The sequence below is a fragment of the Euprymna scolopes genome, chromosome 15, assembly GCF_053919585.1.
Source record: "Euprymna scolopes isolate OS-2025 chromosome 15, ASM5391958v1, whole genome shotgun sequence".
Classification (NCBI taxonomy): Eukaryota; Metazoa; Mollusca; class Cephalopoda; order Sepiida; family Sepiolidae; genus Euprymna; species Euprymna scolopes.
Window position 1 is genome coordinate 10,907,098 of NC_136496.1, and position 20,956 is coordinate 10,928,053.

The following is a 20,956-nucleotide window of genomic DNA, read 5'->3' on the forward strand; positions in this document are numbered from 1 at the left end:
CGAACATTCCTCTTCAAAGGGAATTTAGAGATAAGCGTCCGATAAGTCGATTTTTGAAAATATATATCCGCCATTCAGCTTGATAAAAAGCTCCTCTGGACTTGGCAACGGGTAATGGTAATCCTTAATAACCGAGTTTGAGCCTGTCACAAATTCCACGCAGACTAATTTTGGTCGATTTCTTCTTGATCCACACAATCGGAGTAGCCTATGAATTAGTTTCTACTTTTGATATAATCCCCATTTTCTTCCAATCTATCAAGTTCTTCGCTTATTTTTTCTACTCTTGCGAAAGAAACGTTAAGTTTGTTTTTTTTTTTAATTTTGCATAGCATTTTCTTTGAGCTCAAATTTGGCTTCAAACTTGTTACATCTTCCAAAACCAGGTGTGAAAATTTCCGGACTTTTTTTTTCTTTTCTGCTTTTTTAATGTCCTGTCATGTTTGCGTGTTACTTTCTGTTTTTCTAGTCTTTTATCTTGTTTTTCGCGATATTTTTACTGTCTTCCATTTTTTATTGTTGTAACAATACAGCAATTTGTTCATATACTTTTAATTTGTGTAACCCACAAATATAAGTTGAGAAAAATTTAAGACAATTTACGTCTTTTTCATTTCATGTCTTGCTTTTTACATCCGTAAGTCCGTGATAATCAACTTTTGATATTCTTTTATGTTTTGTGAACAGACTCTGTCAGTGGATTTTTTTTTTTTTTTACTCTTTGCAAGTATGAATTTTTTTTTTTACTCTTTGCAAGTATGAATTTTTTTTTTTACTCTTTGCAAGTATGAATTACTTCACCTGAAACACAAAAAAAAAGTTTTTGTAACTTCTTTTTAGAAATTGTTCTTTGTCCGTTCTTTCTTTTTCACTGTACTACTGTTCGCGTATTTTAACGACAACACTTCCGATTCTGATTTATTATCAGCGGTAAATTCATCGCTATAGATTTGAACAAAAAAAAAAAGAAAAGAAATTTTTAAAGTTAGTTACATTTTCTAAATTGATACGGTATATTTTGAGTGTACTTTTAATCCCGTGTATGTTTTAGTAGTCGAGCTAGTTTACAGGTGTATCGTTGAAGATAACATTTTTCTTTGTAAGGTCACAGTTGTTAAGTGTAATGTCATATTTTAATTTTTTTCTGAGTTAAAATTCTTTAAAGTTCAGTCGTCCTTTAACGACTTTTAAATATCATGAAGTTCTAAATCCTTCGTCGTTAAGTTATGGTTGGACTTTTTTCTGCATCTGTCATACTCTTTCTACGCATTCGTAAAGGTATCGGCTTTTAATTAATAATGTTTTCTCTTCCGCCTCGGTTCTTCAATAACTCCTCCAATTGTTAAAGGTTCTTAATTCTTAATGGTTCTTTCGCACCTCATCGTCATTTTTGAAACTCAACTGAACACTTGGAAATAAATAACTAAAACACAAGATGTAAAATAGAACAGATATCTTAAGAGCAAAAAAAGTATATACAATATTTTCATAGGGTCCATTAGTAAAGCCATGGAAAGACCTGTGGAGAACATGTCGGCTCGGTAGTCCTCGACTCTTGATCTTGTTGTCTCACTGAGTTTCTCGTTAGGCCTCCCGCTGGGTCTCTCCTGTCTTTATGGTACCAACCATATTTATATGGTTAACGTCCCACGTATGCTAATTTAGTGGATCCTTCCACAACAGTTGTATAATTGAAAATACAATATCTGCATAAGATAAAATATCGTATTTAAGCGTAGTTATGATCGGGCAACGCAGAGCGCCCTGCTATTGTCTTTATAAAGCCAGTATTCGCACATTCATAGAATATTTAGACTATATATGGGATGATGCACGAATCGCTAGTCTCTCCCGTATTAGATAGTGTGCAAAAAAGAATAACGTAATAGAATCTGCTCCGTTTCAAGCTCGAAACACTCTCCCCATCGTCGCCATATTGCATCTATTTACTTGCTTTACAAGTATCCAGAGGGAATGTATTCCGATGAACTAAAGACATTTGAATTTTCTCAACGTAATTATACTCAACCAAGCCGATTGCAACGGAACCTCACTATATTAACTATAGAGGTTCTCAAATGTAGGAAAACTTTCTACTTCAGTAACTACTTTCTACGAACCGGTTGAAATTGAATATCTTCCCTACTTCCAATATCCCATAGTGCAGCAACATTCAAAGAGTTAAATTTAATATGAATAGACATCCTACCTACATCCCCCCAGGATATCCCCCGTGAATGGAACCCTTATAACAGTAGTCTGAATGGCAAAATGCGTCTTAATCTGCATGCAATTCTCTGCAACTGTCCACTCCCGAAAATAAGATAAACAATGAAACTGCAGTAACGTATTAAGACAAGTCAACTTTATTATAATTTTTGATTGTTTAAAGTCAGAAATCGAACTAGCCACTAGTTAGTATCGTCAATAATCTACAAACGATGCCGGAGTTGGCTCGTATATACCCTAAGAGAGAATTGCAAGCAAATGGACACTTAATGAAAAAAAAAAGGACAAAAGGGCCAAAAATAATCTGGAAATAAAAAATCGAGAGATTTGATTGCAATGGGAAGAAACTGGTGGGGAGCTGTCGATCTACTTCCAGATTGGAAAAGTTAGCATAATGTTATAATGAAAGATTGTAGCTAGTCGTGAATTGAAAGACAGAATGGTAGAAAGGAGAAATTTAACAGGCAGGGGATTACGAATGAGCAGAAGTCCAACTTACCGACCTACACACACATACACACATACACGCACACGCACACACACACACACACATATATATATATATATATATATATATATATATATATATATATATATATATATGTATATATATATATGTATATGACAAAACCGCTTTGCTACAATATCACACCCTTCACCGTTGACGTCTCTAAATGAAAAAAAAATTTTACTCTTATAGTTTCTTTCCTCGAACAGCTGAACTATATACGTCTGATATATATATATATATATATATATATATACTAGCATTTCAGCCCGGGGTTACCCGGGTGTTTGGTGGTGTATGCTGAGCAAAAAAAAAAAAAGGTCAATTTTTAAATTTTGACCCTTGTTATGACCCTTTAAAAATTATTGTTGTGGGTTCAAATCGAGTTATTAAGTTAGATCCATGACCAAGGGACCTATATTAAAAATTTCAAGTGTTTAGACCAAAAATTGTGGGAGGAGTTTGGTAGAGTCCCCAAAGGTCAAATCGTTGAATTTTGACCCCTTAACAGACAAATTTCTGGCGGAAAACAGATCACATAGATTTTCCCAAATGTCAGTACTCTGTATAACAAATTTCGAGTCCGTAGACTAAAAATTGACAGAGTTATTGCGATGGAAAATGTACACAGATACACACAGTCACGTTCACTTATATATATATATATATATATATATATATATATATATATATATAAACTACATTATTTTTTGTACTATTAATACAATAAACATCCTTGTATTTCCGAACTAGTTATTCGATTAATTATTCCACCTCACATTTAATGTTTGCTTATATTGAAATTACGATATAAAAATAGCGAACGAGGATTCAAGAGCACACGGCGGAAATCTGAAACATATGCCCCAGTGTGGCAACGATTAGATTCGAACAAATCACGTGTACATTGTGTTGCAATATTTTGGTGTTTTGATGGGTTAGTTATTTAAATGCTGTCCACCTCAGCATTATTTGGAACAAGGCCTGGAAAGTGGGAACCCCGCAGGCTCCCCTAAAGGAGGGGCACTCCTGCAATTTTAAAAATTGCCTGAGTAACCCCGTCGGCATTCCCCGGTCGGGGCACCTCAGGCAGCAAGCAATAAACTTGCCCCACCGGAAAGCCCGGTGGCAAGGCCTGGCAGGGTGGACCTCCTAGGTATTACCCAGGCGGTGTACCTCAGTCCAACAGGTGCTGGACCGGTTTCCGGCCCCTAACCTGTTGGGCTGAGTGTCAAGTGACGAATCCTTGACTTGTACTACCCGGTCTCCCTGCAGCCGAAGCCGCTAGGAGACACATCCCATCAAAACAGAGTTGTAATGGGGTAGTTATTTAAATGCTGCCCACCTCAGAATTATTTGGCACAAGGCCTGGAAAGTGGGAACCCCGCAGGCTCCCCTAAAGGAGGGGCACTCCTGCAATTTTAAAAATTGCCTGAGTAACCCCGTCGGCATTCCCCGGTCGGGGCGCCTCAGGCAGCAGCAATAAACTTGCCCCACCGGAAAGCCCGGTGGCAAGGCCTGGGAGGTTGGACCTCCTAGGTATTACCCAGGCGGTGTACCTCAGTCCAACAAAGGATGTTTTTTTATAATGGGGGTGAGATGATGGGGAGGGGGTCAAACTAGAAAACACCCAAAAAGAAAGAAATAGAAAACAAATAAACAAAATGCCTATGGGGGGATTAGTAAGGGGACCCTCCCTACCTAACAGCTGGTCTGTCATGTGAAACGCCAACTGTCTTCCCATCCTCTTCCCCCGGGGGGAAGAGGTGAAAGCAAGCAGGTCGTTCCCTAGAGGGGAGGGGAGGACCTAAGGGACGGTGTGAAAAATAATTTGGGTTTGGGGTCCACAGGGATGGATGGCGTCTTCCAAGATAAACTTCGTAATGGGCAAAAACAGGGCCGGGACAAAACAAAGCAAGTGAATTGGGCATCTTTGGAAGCTCCCCTATTACCACCTATCGAAAAAATAAAAGACTATAGGAACAGGATCAACACGCATACTACCCTAGTCTAGGCCCTAATAAAGCACAAAACTATCCACTATGGGTGGTTACTTTCCTATCTAGCCTACTCCGACCCATCTTATAAGGTGAACCTTATATTAAAGTCATAAAGGGCTGGGTTCCCAGAAAATTATGAAACCTCAGCACCTTAGGACCAATACCACTAGGGTTGAAACACGAACTCGAACCTAGCCCCTCGTCGGATGCACAAACTAGTGTTGTGCACCCATCTCCTATTAAAGTCTATGCGGTGCAATCTTTTCCAATTACATCTGATCTTTATTTTAAGTTGATGTTTAAAATAAACGACCAGATCCTGATCCGAAACAGATCGCCCCTCATAGACAATGCCCAGACGTGTAACCCACGTCACTAATCAAGCTACTGCTAGGATCGCTAGAAACACCGCCCGTTTCTCCCTGTCAAACGGCGGGTTCACATTGTCAACAACGTACGCTAAATCAAGTGGCACTGACCGCTCGGGGTCGATGCGAGCCGTTACCTCTCCGACATACTCCCAGAGACTCCGCACCCCGCTGCAAAGAAAGAACGCGTGTTCTCTCGTCTCCTGCTCCTCTTCGTCATTGCAGCGGGGGATAATAATGTTCACTATCCCTGAAATCCCTGGCTAGTCTGCCAAAGAGTGGCAGCACGTTCCAGACTAGCCTCCATGTTATGGAATATTCCGCATTATTTATAAAGCTACTGGCATGCGCCCAACTCCACAGCGAGAGAACTTCCCCCCTCGACAGATCTAGCCGCTCCACCAGCGGATATTTTGCGGTACCGACCACTAACTCCTCCTAAAGGCGGCTCGGCATTCGGTCAGGAAACACCGTTCCCCCGCCGGTCTTCTACGACCTTCAGCGGCAGGGGCGGATATGAGCCGCAGAAAAGCTCAGTCCACGACTGGTACCCAGTGCGTTCCCTCCATCAGTGTTCGACTCAGGAACGCCAGTCTTTCTGCGTGCTTGTGACTTTTCAAGTCCGGCATTCCCAAGCCTCCCTCGCTAAGCCTCTGCGTACAGACCTGTCTGCGAACATACGGCTTTCCTCCCATCCAAAGAAGTTTGAAAAGAAGGTGCTTTAAAGCCTTACAGCGATCCGCAGGCAAGGGAAGTACAGACAAGCGGTAAAGGATCAACGGAAACACGTATGTAGCACATGCCTCCGTGCGACCCTTCGAGGACAGTCCCCTACGAATCCAAGTCCCTACTGACGACTCGACCTTCGTTTGTACTTCCGACCAATTCTTGTCCAGCTGGAAGTCCGGCCCGAACCACACTCCAAGGATCTTTACCGGACCATCAGTCCAGCCGAACGCACCTGGAAGCGAGTTTACCCCGTTCCAGGCGCCCAACCGCCGGCCAACGGATTTGCTGTGATTGATCACGGCCCCTGTGACAACCTCTATCACCGCTCTAATGTCGCTACGCCTTGCAGCGAACACAGTGACGTAATCAGCGTACGCGGACACCCTGGCAAATTTGCCGCCAGGTAAAGTTATGCCGCGCAGGACTGGTCTCGCCGCCTCGTCCCTTAATTTGCGAAGGAAGGGTTCGAACGCCAGAACATACAACAGAGGCGACAGCAGGCAACCCTGCCGCACCGACTGGGAGACCCCAAAGGACTCCAACAACCTACCGTTTACTTGCACCACTACCGCGGGGTCACGATACCAACCTGCAGTCGGTTCGCAAGAACGCAGGCCAAAATCTTGAAATCTGCGTTAAGCAGAGTTATGAGCCTATAGTCGTCTAGATTCCCCCTCCATGTTGACCCCCCTTCTTCAGAAGCGTGACCACTCCTTTGGTAACCTGCCTCGGGATCGAGCCCTGGGCAAACCAGTGGTTAAACACGCCCGTCAGAAAGGGGCACAAACATGGGCGACAGCCTAAAGAACAGTTCGTAGGGCAAACCATCGAGCCCCGGAGATTTGTTGCGGCCAATCTGCTTCAACGCAGTAATGACCTCACGCTCCGTAACCATCCCCTCGCAGCTAGCCGCTCGGGCCGCAGTAAGGCGGGGCGAGCCAGCTAAATAGCTGCCAAACTCCTGGCCGCGGAGTCTGGGTAGTTGGGTGAAGCGCTCCTCCAAATGTTGCCGAAACCTATTGCAGATCTCCCGTGCCGACACGAGAGAGCGCCCTTCCAGGTTTTTCACCTCCCGAATGTACCCATCCGAGCCGCGTCTTAGGGCGGCCTTTCGCTCAACAGCGTCAACGTTCATGGCTTCGTTGGAGACTGTTTAACCTAGCTCTAACTACCTGACCTGCGTATAGCACGCTAGCCAAGCGATCCAGGTCCCCCTTAACTAGAGCTAGTTCTAGGGAATCCTCCCTGCCACCGCCCGGGTCAGTCTATCATCTAAGTGCCTTTTGGTCCGTGCCCTAGTTAATGCGAGGCTTTGGCTGTATTGGACACAAAAGTGCCTAATGGTGACCTTAAGCTTAACCCACCAGCTACTCCCGGTAACCGTCCCCACTAACTCCCTCTGAATTAGTGACGTCAGCTGCTCCCGGAAGTCGTTTGACTCCAACAAGGAGACGATCAACTTCCAGTAGCCAGCAACCCTAGGCCTATTACCTAATTTCAAACGGGCCAACACGAGTTTGTGGTCCGAATGACTAAGCCAGTGGAACGTGGGACAAGATAGGAAATATGTGTCGCCCCTTCTAATTAACATCCTGTCCAAGTATGTACTCGAACAGGCAGCCGAACTAGCATGCCACGTCCACATCTTCTCTCCCGGGGTGATCCAGACGGAACCTGTCGACCAGATCGCACGAGGCCATCAGGTCAGACAGGCTGTTGTAACCCCGCCCCGACCCTCTAACCCCGGCCTTATCTATGTTGGGGTCCAGGATGGCATTCCAGTCCCTCATTAAAACTACCCGCTTCGGACCCGAAGAGAGAAACACCTCCACCCCCCGAAAAAAGGAAACCCTCTAGCTGTGGATGTTTGGCGCATAAACTGCCACGATCCGAAACGCGCCGCTTTTAACGGCAACATCGACCACGACCAGCCTCCCATGAGCGTCCGCGTGGACAACGGTAACCGTCGCAGACAGAGTGCAACTCACTAGCACAGAAACCCCCCGGCTCTGGAGGCTGCCATATGCTGAGTAAACATCAAAATCGTTTACCAGGACATTGCAGTCCCCAGCCCCAACAAAGTGGGTTTCCTGTAGTGCAGCTACATCTACCTCAAGGGCCACGATATCCCTCAGCACGCGAGCACCCTTGACGAATAGAACGTGACAAACTGAAGGGTCTCGACCTCCTCCCATTTACTTCTACCATCACCGCGGGGTTAGCATAGAGAAGATGAACCCACGAGCGCAATTGCGGGCCAAAACCGGCCGCCGACAAAACAGCCCCCAAGTATCGATGATCAACCCTATCGAAGGCTTTGGACTGATCTAAATTGATCAGCGCGGCCTCAGTGTCGACTTTTTCTATCATCAGGCGTATCGTGTGCAAGTTATCCTGGATTGTCCTGCCCTTCACGGCACACGTTTGCTCGGGGCTAACTAGACGAGCCAGGACAAGCTGCAGACGATTTGCGAGAATCTTGGCCAAAATCTTTAACTCTGCGTTAAGCATCGTTAAGGGCCTGAAATTACCTAACCCATCCCCACCATCTTTGCTTTTACGAACAAGCTTTATCACACCCATGGTAAAGTACTTGGGGATTGAGCCGTTCCTAAACCATTAGTTAAACAAAACCGTCAGCAAAGGGACAAAGATGTGCGACAACCTCAAATACACTTCGTAGGGCAGACCATCGATCCCCGGAGACCTATTGAGGCCGACCCGCTTTAAGGCTTCAATGACTTCATCCTCCGTTATGCCACCTTCGCACCTAGCCGCTTCGGTTGTCGAAAGATGAGAAAAGTCAGCCAAATAGGTGTCGAACTGTTCTAATGACAGACCGGGTTCCATGGAAAAAAGCTCCTGGAAATGAGATCTAAACGCCTCCAGCACACCCTGGTTTGTGGTCACGGTACGCCCGTCCGGCAATGTGACACGAGCGATGTGCCTATCGGCCGCTTGCCTCAGCTCCTCTGCACGCAGTTCAGCGGCCATGTTTGTTGCTTCCTGGGGCATTCTTTTTAACCTAGCCCTAATCGCTAAAGCTTGGTGCTCCTTTTCAGTAAGGGAGGCAAGCTGAGCCTTAATTAAATTAACGCTAGCACTATCCCCCTCCTCCACCGCCCGATCTAATCTAGATTCTAGTGTCGCTTTAGCTGCCCTAGATTCTAGGTTGAGTCTTTTGCTAAAATTGGCAGAAAAGGACCTAATAGATTCCTTCATTTTTACCCACCACCTATTCCCTATAATTGCCCCCGTCAGTTCCCGCTGTATGGTTAGTAATAGCCCTTCCCGGAAGCCCTTCACATCGAATAACGACGTGTTGAGCTTCCAGTAACCGGCTAATCTAGGCTTAGGTCTATCTAAGTTTATCCGTACACGGACAAGTCTGTGATCCGAGTAAACTATGTTGTGGAAACTTGGACAATTCAATACCCCTACATCGACTCTCCTAACTAAGAACCGGTCGATATAACTCGAGAGCTGTACCGAACCGGAGCCGCGTCTACCTGTCCAAGTCCACACTAAGTCACGGGGCTTTTCATTTCGGAATTTGTCGATAAGATCAAACTTATCCACAAATTCACGAAATAAAACAGCATCCCGATCTCTGTTAGTACCCCTAGTAGGTAACCCAAAACGATCTAACTCGGGATCCAGGACCGCGTTCCAGTCTCCCGCTAAGATAACCGTTCGAGAAGTATCCATGAACTGCTCAATTCGCCGAAAAAAGGCAGCCAGCTCAACGTGGCTATTGGGCGCATAAACCCCAATAAGACGTAATGCCCTACCCTTTATGGTAACATCCAAAACGCATAGTCTTCCCTCCGTATCCATATAGCACGGGTCACACGACGCATCTAGAGACCTTTTAACTAGCCAAGAGACCCCTCTAGAGTGAGAATTAAAGTACGCTGAATAATCCTTAAAGGTCTTATACAGCGCACGTAAATGGTCACCAGGAATAAAATGGGTTTCCTGCACACAGCAAATATCCACTCCGAGGTGCTGCAGGTCCAAACTCAAGCACCATTTTCGCGAGTCGGCCCTTAGTCCTCGGACATTCACACTTGCAAGCTTGACATCCATGATTGTGCCTTAGGGTTGAGTACCAGAAACGAACATCGCGGTCGTGAGCGTGCCGACAGCTCTCGTGAGGGAATAGGTACCCATCGCAGTATCGATGAGTCCGTCACGAGAGATATCGCCGACATGCAGAGGATAGGTTAATTTGGCTATCCTATACAGGGAGGGGTGCATTTTTACCGGGACCCTCCCAACACAACATTTTTTTAAATTTTTTATATCAGTATCTCTAAAAACAACTAGGGGAGGAGAAACGTTAAAAGTCTGATTTGCTTCCTCAAGCATTGACCACAGGTCCCTTGCTTCTTCCTTTTTCCTTATTACTGTCAGTAACCTTTTTGCTTTAGGGAAGTTTGTGGGTATGTCAATGAGTTTCCCACCTACCTCTTTAAATTCAATCAGCTTGGACATATCAACCCCTTTAAAGTTTTTGTGATTGTTTAGGGCTGCGTTATTGATAATGCATATGTCTTTTCCCGGGAGGTGGAGGGTTTTTTTCCTTTCTAGGGAGGGGCTTTTTTCAATCTCCATGGCCGTGTGTGTGTTGGAGGATGATTTTACAGGTGAGGCAGAAGGAGTAATTGAGGTGGAGGGAACAGGAGAAGCTGGTTTACTGTTTTTTGCAATCGGGCTAAGAGGAATTAACTTGGGAAGTTAATGGGGAAGAGGAGATGTGACAGGAGGGGGCATTCTAACTGGAGAGCGAGTTTTTACTTTTGTTGGAGACTGTGTGTTAGGGTTGCTAGGGAGTTTAGGGCTTTGTTTTGGGGGAAGGGGTTGAGATTTACAAGGGGAAGGAGGGGGAGATTTTGATGTTGTTTGTCTTTGAGCGTCAAGTTTTTGTTTTAAGTTGCACGATTTCAATGTACTTGGCTTTGCCTGGGTCGTTTTTTAACATGGCCTCCTCTCTCATATTTTCAAGACTCAGACGTCCAGGAGTTTTTTTACCCGTGGCGATTTGCCATGGTTCTCCTTTAAGTAATCCATCTGGGGTGTCATTATTAGTCTTTTCATGGGGGAGGGGGTTGGAGTCATTAACTGAGCGTGGCATTCCCAAATGCTGACCAATTCTTGTTTTGGGGTTCACAGGGTTTTTTTTAAGGGGGCACTCTGAAGTGAGGTGACCAATTTCACCACAATTCCAGCAGGTTGGCCTCCTGCCTGCTACGATGATGGGTATTTTCTCCTCTCCTATTTCGAGGAAAAATGGTATGTTGATGAAGTTGTCTTTATCTAGCAAAATGTCAAAAGACCAAATGCCGTGGAATTCATCTACTTGAATAGATATTATTTTTCCGTATTTAAGGAAAAAGGCTCCTATTTGTTCCCCTTCTACATAGTGTGGGACGTGGAAAACGGAGACAGTCGTTCTCCGTTTACCCATGTATTCAGTTCTTAGTATGTGGTTTTGCGTGATAATCTCTTTTTGGGATAATGCTAAACATTCCTCCGCCGAGTTGAGCAGAACACTCCAAGTGTTATATCCCTTGCATTTTATAATGCGTAGGGGTCTGACGCCAGTTGAAGCCAATAGGTTAATAATAATATCTGCTGTGGCTCTTATTACTCTCTTGGTTTTCCGATCTACCACGAATAAGGTTAAACATCTCTTCTGTATTTCCTGTAATTTGGCTAGGTTTATGGTTATCCCAGTTTCTGTAACATACTCCAAGCATTGTTTTGCGTTCTCTATAAAGTCCTTGACGTTAATTTCAACTTTTGGTGGTTTCTTCCATGTGTTGTTGGTCTCAGCAGGTGTAATATATTCTGCTTCCATAGTGTCGACTACAACAGGCGTCTGGATCGCAGAAGCGGCCATAGCCGAACCGTTTAAAAACGGTTAAAAAGTTATAACTGTTATAATTAACAGTAAAAACAGTAGGAGGGGAAAAAAGTGTAGAAAAAAAAAATCCGGCTCAGTGAAGAGGAAGAAAAGGAAAAAGACAGAGAGGAGATAACAGACTTACAAAATAATCGCAGTGTAGACAATCCCACACAGTCGGACGATTCTATTTATAAACGATGCTGCTAAGAACTGACGAATCAAATTAATTCACGTTCTGCTACCAACCAATCAGAAACCAGAATTGCTTCATAAATATTAAACCTTTTCTGGAGAAATTTCACATGTTCTTTTCCCGGGTTTCGACACGGTAAGAATATTTTGTTCTGTGGAACTGTCTACTACAAACAAGTCACCTCCCAGGACTTGTGTGTAACAGCGAACCATCTGAAACTGTTGTAAAACTCAAAATTGCACATGGAAAGTTGATAGTTAAAGGAGAAAACAAAACTTGGAAACAATGAGAAAAAACGGAACCCTCAAGAATTTACGGCGATTAAAAAAAAAAAGAAATTTTACCAAATCGTTTGATTATTCTATCAGTTGATTTTTTTTTCACTTTCTTATTTCGCTGTATTTAAAGGATTATCATTGCACAGTTGATGGAATTTGCGAAATACTTGGGTCCTACCATGGTACAACAACAAATATATGAATCGAAACCAAATTAAATCGAATTGTTGCAATTGTAATGCCAAGAGAAACACTATTAACAACTAACAAATTAAATTACAAAAACAAGTAACAAAAGTGTTGCAAAAATTATTTTTAAAGAAACGTGACTTACACAAGGGTTGGATTACAGAATCCAAAAAAGGAAAGAGAAAATAACAACTTATGTCAGTTTTTTTAATAAATATATGGCAGTAATTTGCATATCAGAACAGTGATTGCTGTTGAATGGAACGAAGGGGTAAGCACAAAGCAGTCTTCTGGGGGAAGATATCTGATTGAAACAGTGAAGGTGGTCGGTGAAGATTACTTTTGAAGTTGGGAGTTGGCAAGAAGGAGTTTGGATGAATATTTATTATTGTTCTTTTTTACTCCTAGTTTCATTCAAATATTAAGAAAAAAATTTTGTCAAATTGTATTGACAACGAAAGTAGATAAAAATTAAAGTGCAAGATTTTTCCACTGAGAGGATTAATAATTTTCTCTCGGAATTTTATTAAAAGCTGACGGAAGATGTAACGTTCTCAGCATACTTCAGAAGATACGAAACATTTTTTTCCAAGAAAAAAATGATTACTCTTACGAAAATCAGGCGCTTTGGAAAATGCAAAGTACTCGAATTTTATATTGAAAACAAAAATGGAAGATATATGGTTTAAAAATACAATTGAAATATTGTTGAAAATATTTAGCGAACGTGACAGTTTATTTCACGCTCGTTATAAATGTTTTAATGTTGTCGAAGAAGAGAACGAGAATTTTTTTTGCATTAACTGGAAAAGCAAGTTCGATGTGTTAATTATTCAGGATAAAAGAAATGGAAAACCGCATGTTTAAATATACATCCGTTTAGGGATTAACTGAAGCGGCAGATGAAGACATAAGTTCGCTAAAAAGTTCGAGAATACTGTCAATTATGGGAGATGATAGAGAAATAATGTTACAAAAAATATGAAAGAACGTCAAACTTTTACCGAATATAAAAAAAATTAAGTAAAGAAGAGAAAAATATTGCTGAAGTACAATTGTTGGATTCAAGATAGAGGTGTGCACACACGCACATTTCAAAGGGAGTTGATCCGCATCTCATAAAATTACCGAAATTGTACTTATTACGAAACTAGGAATTGTTTGCATCCAAGGCCAGAAATTATTAATTGTGCAATGCAAAATAAAAAGGAAGAATATGATATCTTGATGTTTGCAATTCATGGAATGTCGATTTATGACTATATAAGAGAAAAACAAACAGAAAAAGGGGAGAGCAAACACAGCTACGAGTGTGATTGACATCTTGACACCTCTCAAACGTCGAGCAATACAATAACCACCCTCACACAACTAACGTCTCTCTCTCTCTCTCTCTCTCTATATATATATATATATATATATATATATAAATTTAAAGGAGATTAGAATAATAGTCTAAAGAGCTAAGTGTATTTTAATGTAATAGTGAAATTACTAGTTTAATTAAAATACAGGAAATGCTCGTTGTAATTTAGATATATAATAAGCTCGATAGTTAAATGTCCTAGAGCTAATTCAATATTAAGTAATGTGATTTATAATTTAAAATTTTTTTTAAAATCTTTAAAATTTAAAAATCAAAATTTAATTAAATTAAAAATCAGTTTCATAAGAAGGAGCAACAACAAAGTCAATTATCTGTACGATCGTTTCGGAAATCCGTGCTTTTTATTTGTGGTATACATGAAGTCACGTAGAACAATTATACATAGTTTTTTTTGGTAAGCACCGTCTCCTCATCAGCAAATTTAGGAGGATTTCGATTGAATTGAAAAGATACCAAAAATAAACCTAGCATTAAAAGTAAGGCAGATGAATCTTTTAGTTTTTCTTTTTTTGAAATCAGGAACTGTATTTAAGGTAGTCATTTAGATGTTTGCTATAGCTATATGTCGAGCAATACAATAACCACCCTCACACAACTAACGTCTCTCTCTCTCTCTCTCTCTCTCTATATATATATATATATATATATATATATATATATATATATATATATATATAGATATGTCAATGAACAAAAAGCATAATTGTAAATAAACACACTGATAGTTTCGTTTCTGATTTCCAGTGTGTATAGATGAGTTTAGCAAGCATTTGAAGTGTAGCTAGAAATGCAATCAACAAATCCAAACAATGACTAAAACAAACATTCCGCAATAATCAGTACTGCAATTTATCTGGTGATAAAGGCTATTTTACTAATAACATATTTCAACCATAAATTACGCTATAAATATGGTAAAATAGGAAATACATCGACTGTATGCCAGAGGAAAAAGACCAGAAGCCTAAAAAGGATGAACACAATGAGTCTAAAAACGATCCGAAGAAATTTGGACAAAAATATTGTAGACAGCCAAATAAATGCCCGGTGAGATACCTTCTTGATACTGGACATAACATATCCATAATCGATGAAATAACGTGGGAAAAATAGGACGGAGGAAAATAGTAAACACTGAGAACATTGCCAGGAGTGTTTAAAACATTCACGGTAAAAATCTATGTCATATACGTCAGAAATTCAAACTTATTAGGTAGTGACCATATGGTACTGTTTAATTTATGAGAGAAACCAATAAACGCGTTTCGTATTAACGTAAATGTTTCAGGGACAGTGAAAATTATTTTTGGAAGCGATTTTAAAAAAAAATGAATTTACGTTTGTATTTGCTGATGGACTGAGTTGTAAAAAAATCCTGCAAAATTTATTTTCTATCAAGCACAACATTCCGCGCAGGTATAGACTCACGATATAACCTCGAAATAATTTCCAAGTTTGGAAGAACCTTACAAACCGATTACTTATATTTCACTTTGTATGTCTCTTGTCATTTGTGTCTTTTATCGACTTGTTTTTCATTGTGTCTGTTACAGGGAACATCAGCGACAGCTGCGCCGGTTTTGGTCGGATTAAATCCGTTTTTGCCTGTCCTGAAGGCAGGTGCTTGCCCTCAGCCGTTCGTTGCGACCACGTGGCAGACTGTCTTGGTGGAGAAGACGAGATGAACTGCTGTAAGCTAAATAAATCTCTTTACTTCGGTTTTTGTTGACAGAAAAAATATATAGACATCACACTGACGTCATGTAATAATCCATATAATAAAGCTAAACGTGTGTGTGTCTATACATAAATAGGCTTCAATATGGTGTATTATTATACTATACCGATCACATACGATGACAGAAGAGGTATTTTACAGTTTGAACAGGGGTAATTTATCAAAATTGTGGGGTCTGAGTTTCAGTTTGAAGAAATATGGTAAAGCAAAATTATGGGGTCTGCGTTCGCGCCTGACCTGCATAGAATAGAAATATGTCACAAAGTTTAACAAGGTGTTGTAATATAGATCCACATAAGAAAATTGTGATAAGCGTGTTTCAGTTTGTAAGAAATATGGTATAATTTAATTATGGAGTTTTCTGTTTTCATAGAGTGGTTTTAATTTTTTTTTTTTTTACTAACATATAGTTTAAGAAAAATAAGTTACTTGTGAATAATGTTGAAACCAATTTAGGTAACCGAAATAAGATTTGACCAATATTTAAATAATTTTTTGTAAAAATGCCGAGGTAAAACTATTTGATATTATTTTTTTGTCTGTGTGTTCTTGTTCCCTTGAAGTAACTGATTTTTTTTTAATATTAAAGTTACTGAAAGGCGTTTAATTAAAATCTACTTTTTTTTCATCATAAATTATTGAACTATTAGTCAAATCCCATTTCAGTAACACAAATAGATTGCGACATTACTCACCAACAACTTACTTTGCTTAAACTAAACTTAAAGGATAAAAAATTATATTTTAGATGGAAAAGTATTCAATGTTATTAAACAAGCGAAAGAATAAAATAAATGATAAATGTACACAAGTAAAACACAGAGTCGATTTTATGAATGAATATTGTGAAAGGCTACAATCACGTTAGCTGAACAGGATTTGTTCTCCTCTGGCTGACAAGGAAAGAACAAATATCGAATTGTTATTATTCATTCGAAAATAAAATAAAAATTCGTATTTTCCATGATAGATACTACACTTGGAATTATTTATTTTACAAAGATTTTAAAATGATTTCTTCAAAATTTCAAACGCAAATAAATGGAAATTATTTACATTTCGTACATATTTTATATAGTTTGATTAACCGAGTTAGAATTTCATTTTTAACTAAAAAAAAAAATTAAAAATAGAAAAAAATAATTTGATTATAGTTTTTCGTCACATCTCACTGGACCAACAATCAGTTTGGAAATACCGCAAAACACGCTCTATGTATGAATTTTTATGTGTCGCATTTTATATTCAGAGATAATTCCTTCAATCAACTCCACAAAAGTCAAAATCTCTTTCATCAGTTTGCAGTTGGTAGGTTTGTAAAAGTTGAAGCGGGTATACTTTTATCTATCAAAACTCATAAAAACAAGCTCAGATTAGATTCGTACATACATCTAAGAGATCATTAAAATAACTATATGGGTCAGATATGCATATCTTTAAGCTTCACATGTAGGTTACGATATATGCATGAAAGGAGCTAAGATGTTATAACTCATGTAAGAAATTATATCAAAACAATGCAAGGGAAGGGTCCCCGTGTTGGTCCATCCGTCACTCTACAGGGCCATAAAATTAATTTATCCTTTGGACGTCGGCGGCATTGCGACAGAAGGTCAGGATATGAAAAACCTGACCACCTTGAACATGGCACATAACGTCGGCGTCCTCTCCCCAGCTGACTTCGGAGCTGAGTGTGACACATCCTAAGGTAGGTACCATGGCTTTGAATTTGGCTAGTTTGAATGCGAGGGGCTTGAGATCACCGGGCCGGGCGGCTCGCCTCCGGCACGACCTCTTGTCCCTGGGAGTGGATGTGGCTGCGATTCAGGAGACGCATTTCATTTCCTCTGTGGACTGTCAGGTGCTGGCCAGAGATTTTGAGGTTTTCTCAGCATATGGCAGCCCGCGGGGGAAGGGAGTTTCCGTGCTGGTTAAACGTACCCCGTCGGCGACGGTCGACGTTGTCCATAGAGATGCGGTGGGCAGGCTGGTTGTGGCCGATGTTGCCGTAAAAGATTCTGTGTTTCGGGTGATCGCGGTTCATGCGCCCAGCACCGCTCGTGAGAGGGTCTCATTCTTCAGTCAGCTTGACGCGTTTGTAGATTGTCGGAAGCGGGTAGTGCTAATAGGAGATTGGAACGCCATCTTAGAGCCCGAGATAGATAAGGTAGGAGGCGATGCTAGAGGATCGGAGAGGTGCGAGTCCAGCCTGGCTGATCTGATGGCTAGATGCGGTCTGGTCGACATCCGGGGCGGGAGATGTGGACGTGGACCAATAGCGTTTCCTCCTATCCAAATACCTATTTGGACAGGATGTTAGTTAGGAGAGGCGAAGTAGACTTCTTATCTTGTCCCACGTTCACTTGGCTAGGCCAGACGGACCATAAATTAGTTATGGCCCGGCTGAAGCTAGGAAATAGGCCTAAGTTAGCGGGGTACTGGAAGTTAAACACCTCCCTTCTGGAGATACAAGACTTCCAAGATCAGTTAAGAGAATTGATTAAAAAGGCACTAGTGGGGGCGGTTACCGGGAGTAAGTGGTGGTTAGGTCTCAAAGCCAAGATCAGAAGCTTCTCCGTCAAGTATGCCCAGCGCCTCGCACTAGATAAGGCCAAGACGAAGAAGAAGCTAGAGCAGAAACTAGCCCAGGCTACGGGGGAGGGTGATAGGGTTAGTCAGGAACTAGCTAAGCAGGACCTTCTACGCGAGACTAGCGAGCGTTATGAAGGCCAAGTAGTTAGAGCTAGGCTTAGAAAGATAGGCAACGAAGCAGTCAATTCTGATGCAGACGTGCGCCGTGAGGTTTCTAGGCGTGGCTCGGACAAATACATTGCGAAAATCAAACATCCGAATGGACGCACCCTGGAATCGACTCGGGAGATCTGCGAGGGGTTTCGAGAACATTTCGAGGAGCGTTTTACGCAGCAGCCCGATCTTCCGGTCCTTCAGTTTAGCGACTATTTGGCCGACTCTCCCCGCCTCGAGGCGGCTAGAGCGGCTAGTTGCGAGGGCCGGGTGACGGAGCGGGAGGTCTTTACTGCGCTGAAGCAGGTCAGCTGTGACAAATCGCCAGGACTTGATGGTCTGCCATACGAACTGTACTTGAGGCTGTCGCCCATGTTTCTGCCTCTTCTGACAGATATGTTCAACCATTGGTTTGCTCAGGGATCCATCCCAGGGCAGGTGACCAAGGGAGTGATCACATTGCTGAAGAAAGTTGACGGGCATGGAGGGGAAGAGTTAGACGACTACAGGCCCATAATTCTGCTAAACACAGAGTTGAAGATTTTGGCCAAGGTCCTGTCGAATCGGCTGCAGGTTGTTATCGAGGAGTTGGTTGAACCGGAACAGAACTACGCTGTGAAGGGGAGATCGATTCAGAACAACTTGCACCTGATCCGCACGATCCTAGAGGGGGGAATATATGACGACACGGAAACCGCGCTGATAAACTTAGATCAGTCCAAAGCTTTCGATAGGGTCGACCATCGTTTCCTGGCATCTGTCTTAGAGGCCGCCGGTTTTAAACTGGACTTTTGCAAGTGGATCTCCATAATGTATCGACAGCCCATGGCTGTCGTGCAAATCAACGGAAAGCGCTCGAAACCCTTTGTTATCTCTCGGTCGGTTCGTCAGGGTTGTCCACTGTCGCCCCTGCTTTATGTCCTGGCTTTGGAGCCTCTTCTCCGCAAGCTGAGACATGGGGAGGCAAATTCGGCCCTGCGCTGAATGGCTCTGCCTGGCGGCTCAGCTGCCAAGGTATCCGCGTTCGCCGATGATGTCACGGTCTTCGTGTCGGGCTTCAGAGACATTGAGGTTGTGTCGGAGGCACTCACATTGTACGAAAGAATCACGGGGGCCAAGATAAACTGCAACAAGTCGGTAGGACTGCGGTTGGGCGCATGGAGTGGCAACGCAAACCTCCCTGCGCCCTTCAGCTGGACAGATGGCCCGGTCCGGATCCTCGGCGTGTGGTTCGGACCGGGTCTCCAGCTTGACAAGAATTGGTTGGAGGTACGGTCAAAGGTGGAGGCTGCAGTCAATTCGTGGCTTCCTAGGAAACTTTCCTTAAAGGGTAGAGCTGAGGCGTGCGCCACTTACGTCTTTCCTCTCATCCTTTACCGACTGGCCGTACTTCCCCTACCTGCACAACACCTAAAAGCTCTTGTCGAACTCTTGTCCTCGCTCCTTTGGGACAGAGGAAGACACTGGGTGAGCAGACAGGTCTGTATTCAACGTCCGTGTGAGGGAGTGTAAGAGTATCTTGTGTAGGAGACGGTGAGACTCGTCGTGGGCAACGAAGCGTTTCACTGAAGAACCACAGCAACACACAGCAAACCAACAAACAATCACAGCCACGGCAACTTACAAAGCTCAGCTGACTGCACGAATAGACACGGAACCCAACGGTCACTGTACTGATCGCCACGAACATCAGAACCCGACTGACTCGCACCTCCAATGGACCGATTTTTATTACTCAAGATGGCCTAGCTAATTTGCATCCCCGCGAGATCTCGCGCGATCCTGCGAGATTCCGTCTCTAATAAAAGCAGGCAGGCGCCATCTTGAAACTCTTTCTTCCGCTGCCCCGACCACAGGATCAGCCACCACCCCACACGCCAGGCACACACGGACCCTCTTGCGCCGAGGGCTACGGTTAGTCTCACACTCCTCCCTGGTCTCCAGATCACATACGTGACACGGCGGACGTGGCCGTTTGATTCGAGCACTCCTGCGGAGGGGTATTGCCGGGACTTCCTCATCGGAGCTCTCAGAAGTGGCATCGGAAGCATCAGCATTAGAGCTCGCAGTTGAGTCATCAGGTCCATGGGGCACAGGTTGGATCCATCGCTCATCGTCGGATGACTCGCTCCTTCCACTGCTCGCAGTTGAGTCACCAGGTTCGTGGGGCACGGGTTGGATCCATCGCTCATCGTCGGATGACTCGCTACTTCCACTGCTTGCCGATTGGTCAGCGCTTAGAGCGGGCCGGACATCCCTTACGTGGCGCGGAGTACCATCGACTAGTATGGCCTGTTCACTGATGACGCCGGTGACCCGCCCCCTCCAAAAGCTGCTGGTGCACCGGCCGCCGGGTGGCTTCACCCAGACGGTGTCTCCCACTTGGTACGTCCCCTGGAGTTCTCGTTGGTCGGGTAGACACACTTCAACGTCCTTGACGCGCACGTGGTAGTGATGAATCGCATCAGCAGGCGCACTGCCGCCAGTCACGGTGTCCTTAGGCGTTGTGTTGTATCTGTAAACCGCCTCCGCGATCGTACACTTCTTCCTGGCCGCGATCCTCTTCACGGTTCGGTGGCATCGCTCCGCTATGCCATTGCCGCTCGGCACATACGCGCATCGGTGTCGAAGGCGAATCCCCCAGTTGTCCATAAAATGCCTAAATTCCCTGCTGCAGAACG

The 20,956-nt window shown here is 43.1% G+C and overlaps 1 protein-coding gene across 2 annotated transcripts in view; it reads left to right on the forward strand.

The window, feature by feature from the left end:
- LOC145293721 (G-protein coupled receptor GRL101-like) overlaps positions 1-20,956 on the forward strand; it is a 761,328-nt gene that overhangs the window by 224,787 nt on the left and 515,585 nt on the right. For both annotated transcript variants that reach the window (XM_080140164.1, XM_080140165.1), the window contains exon 8: positions 15,346-15,483. In XM_080140164.1, coding sequence (XP_079996290.1) covers positions 15,346-15,483 — 138 coding nt within the window. The remainder of the gene's footprint in view (positions 1-15,345; positions 15,484-20,956) is intronic.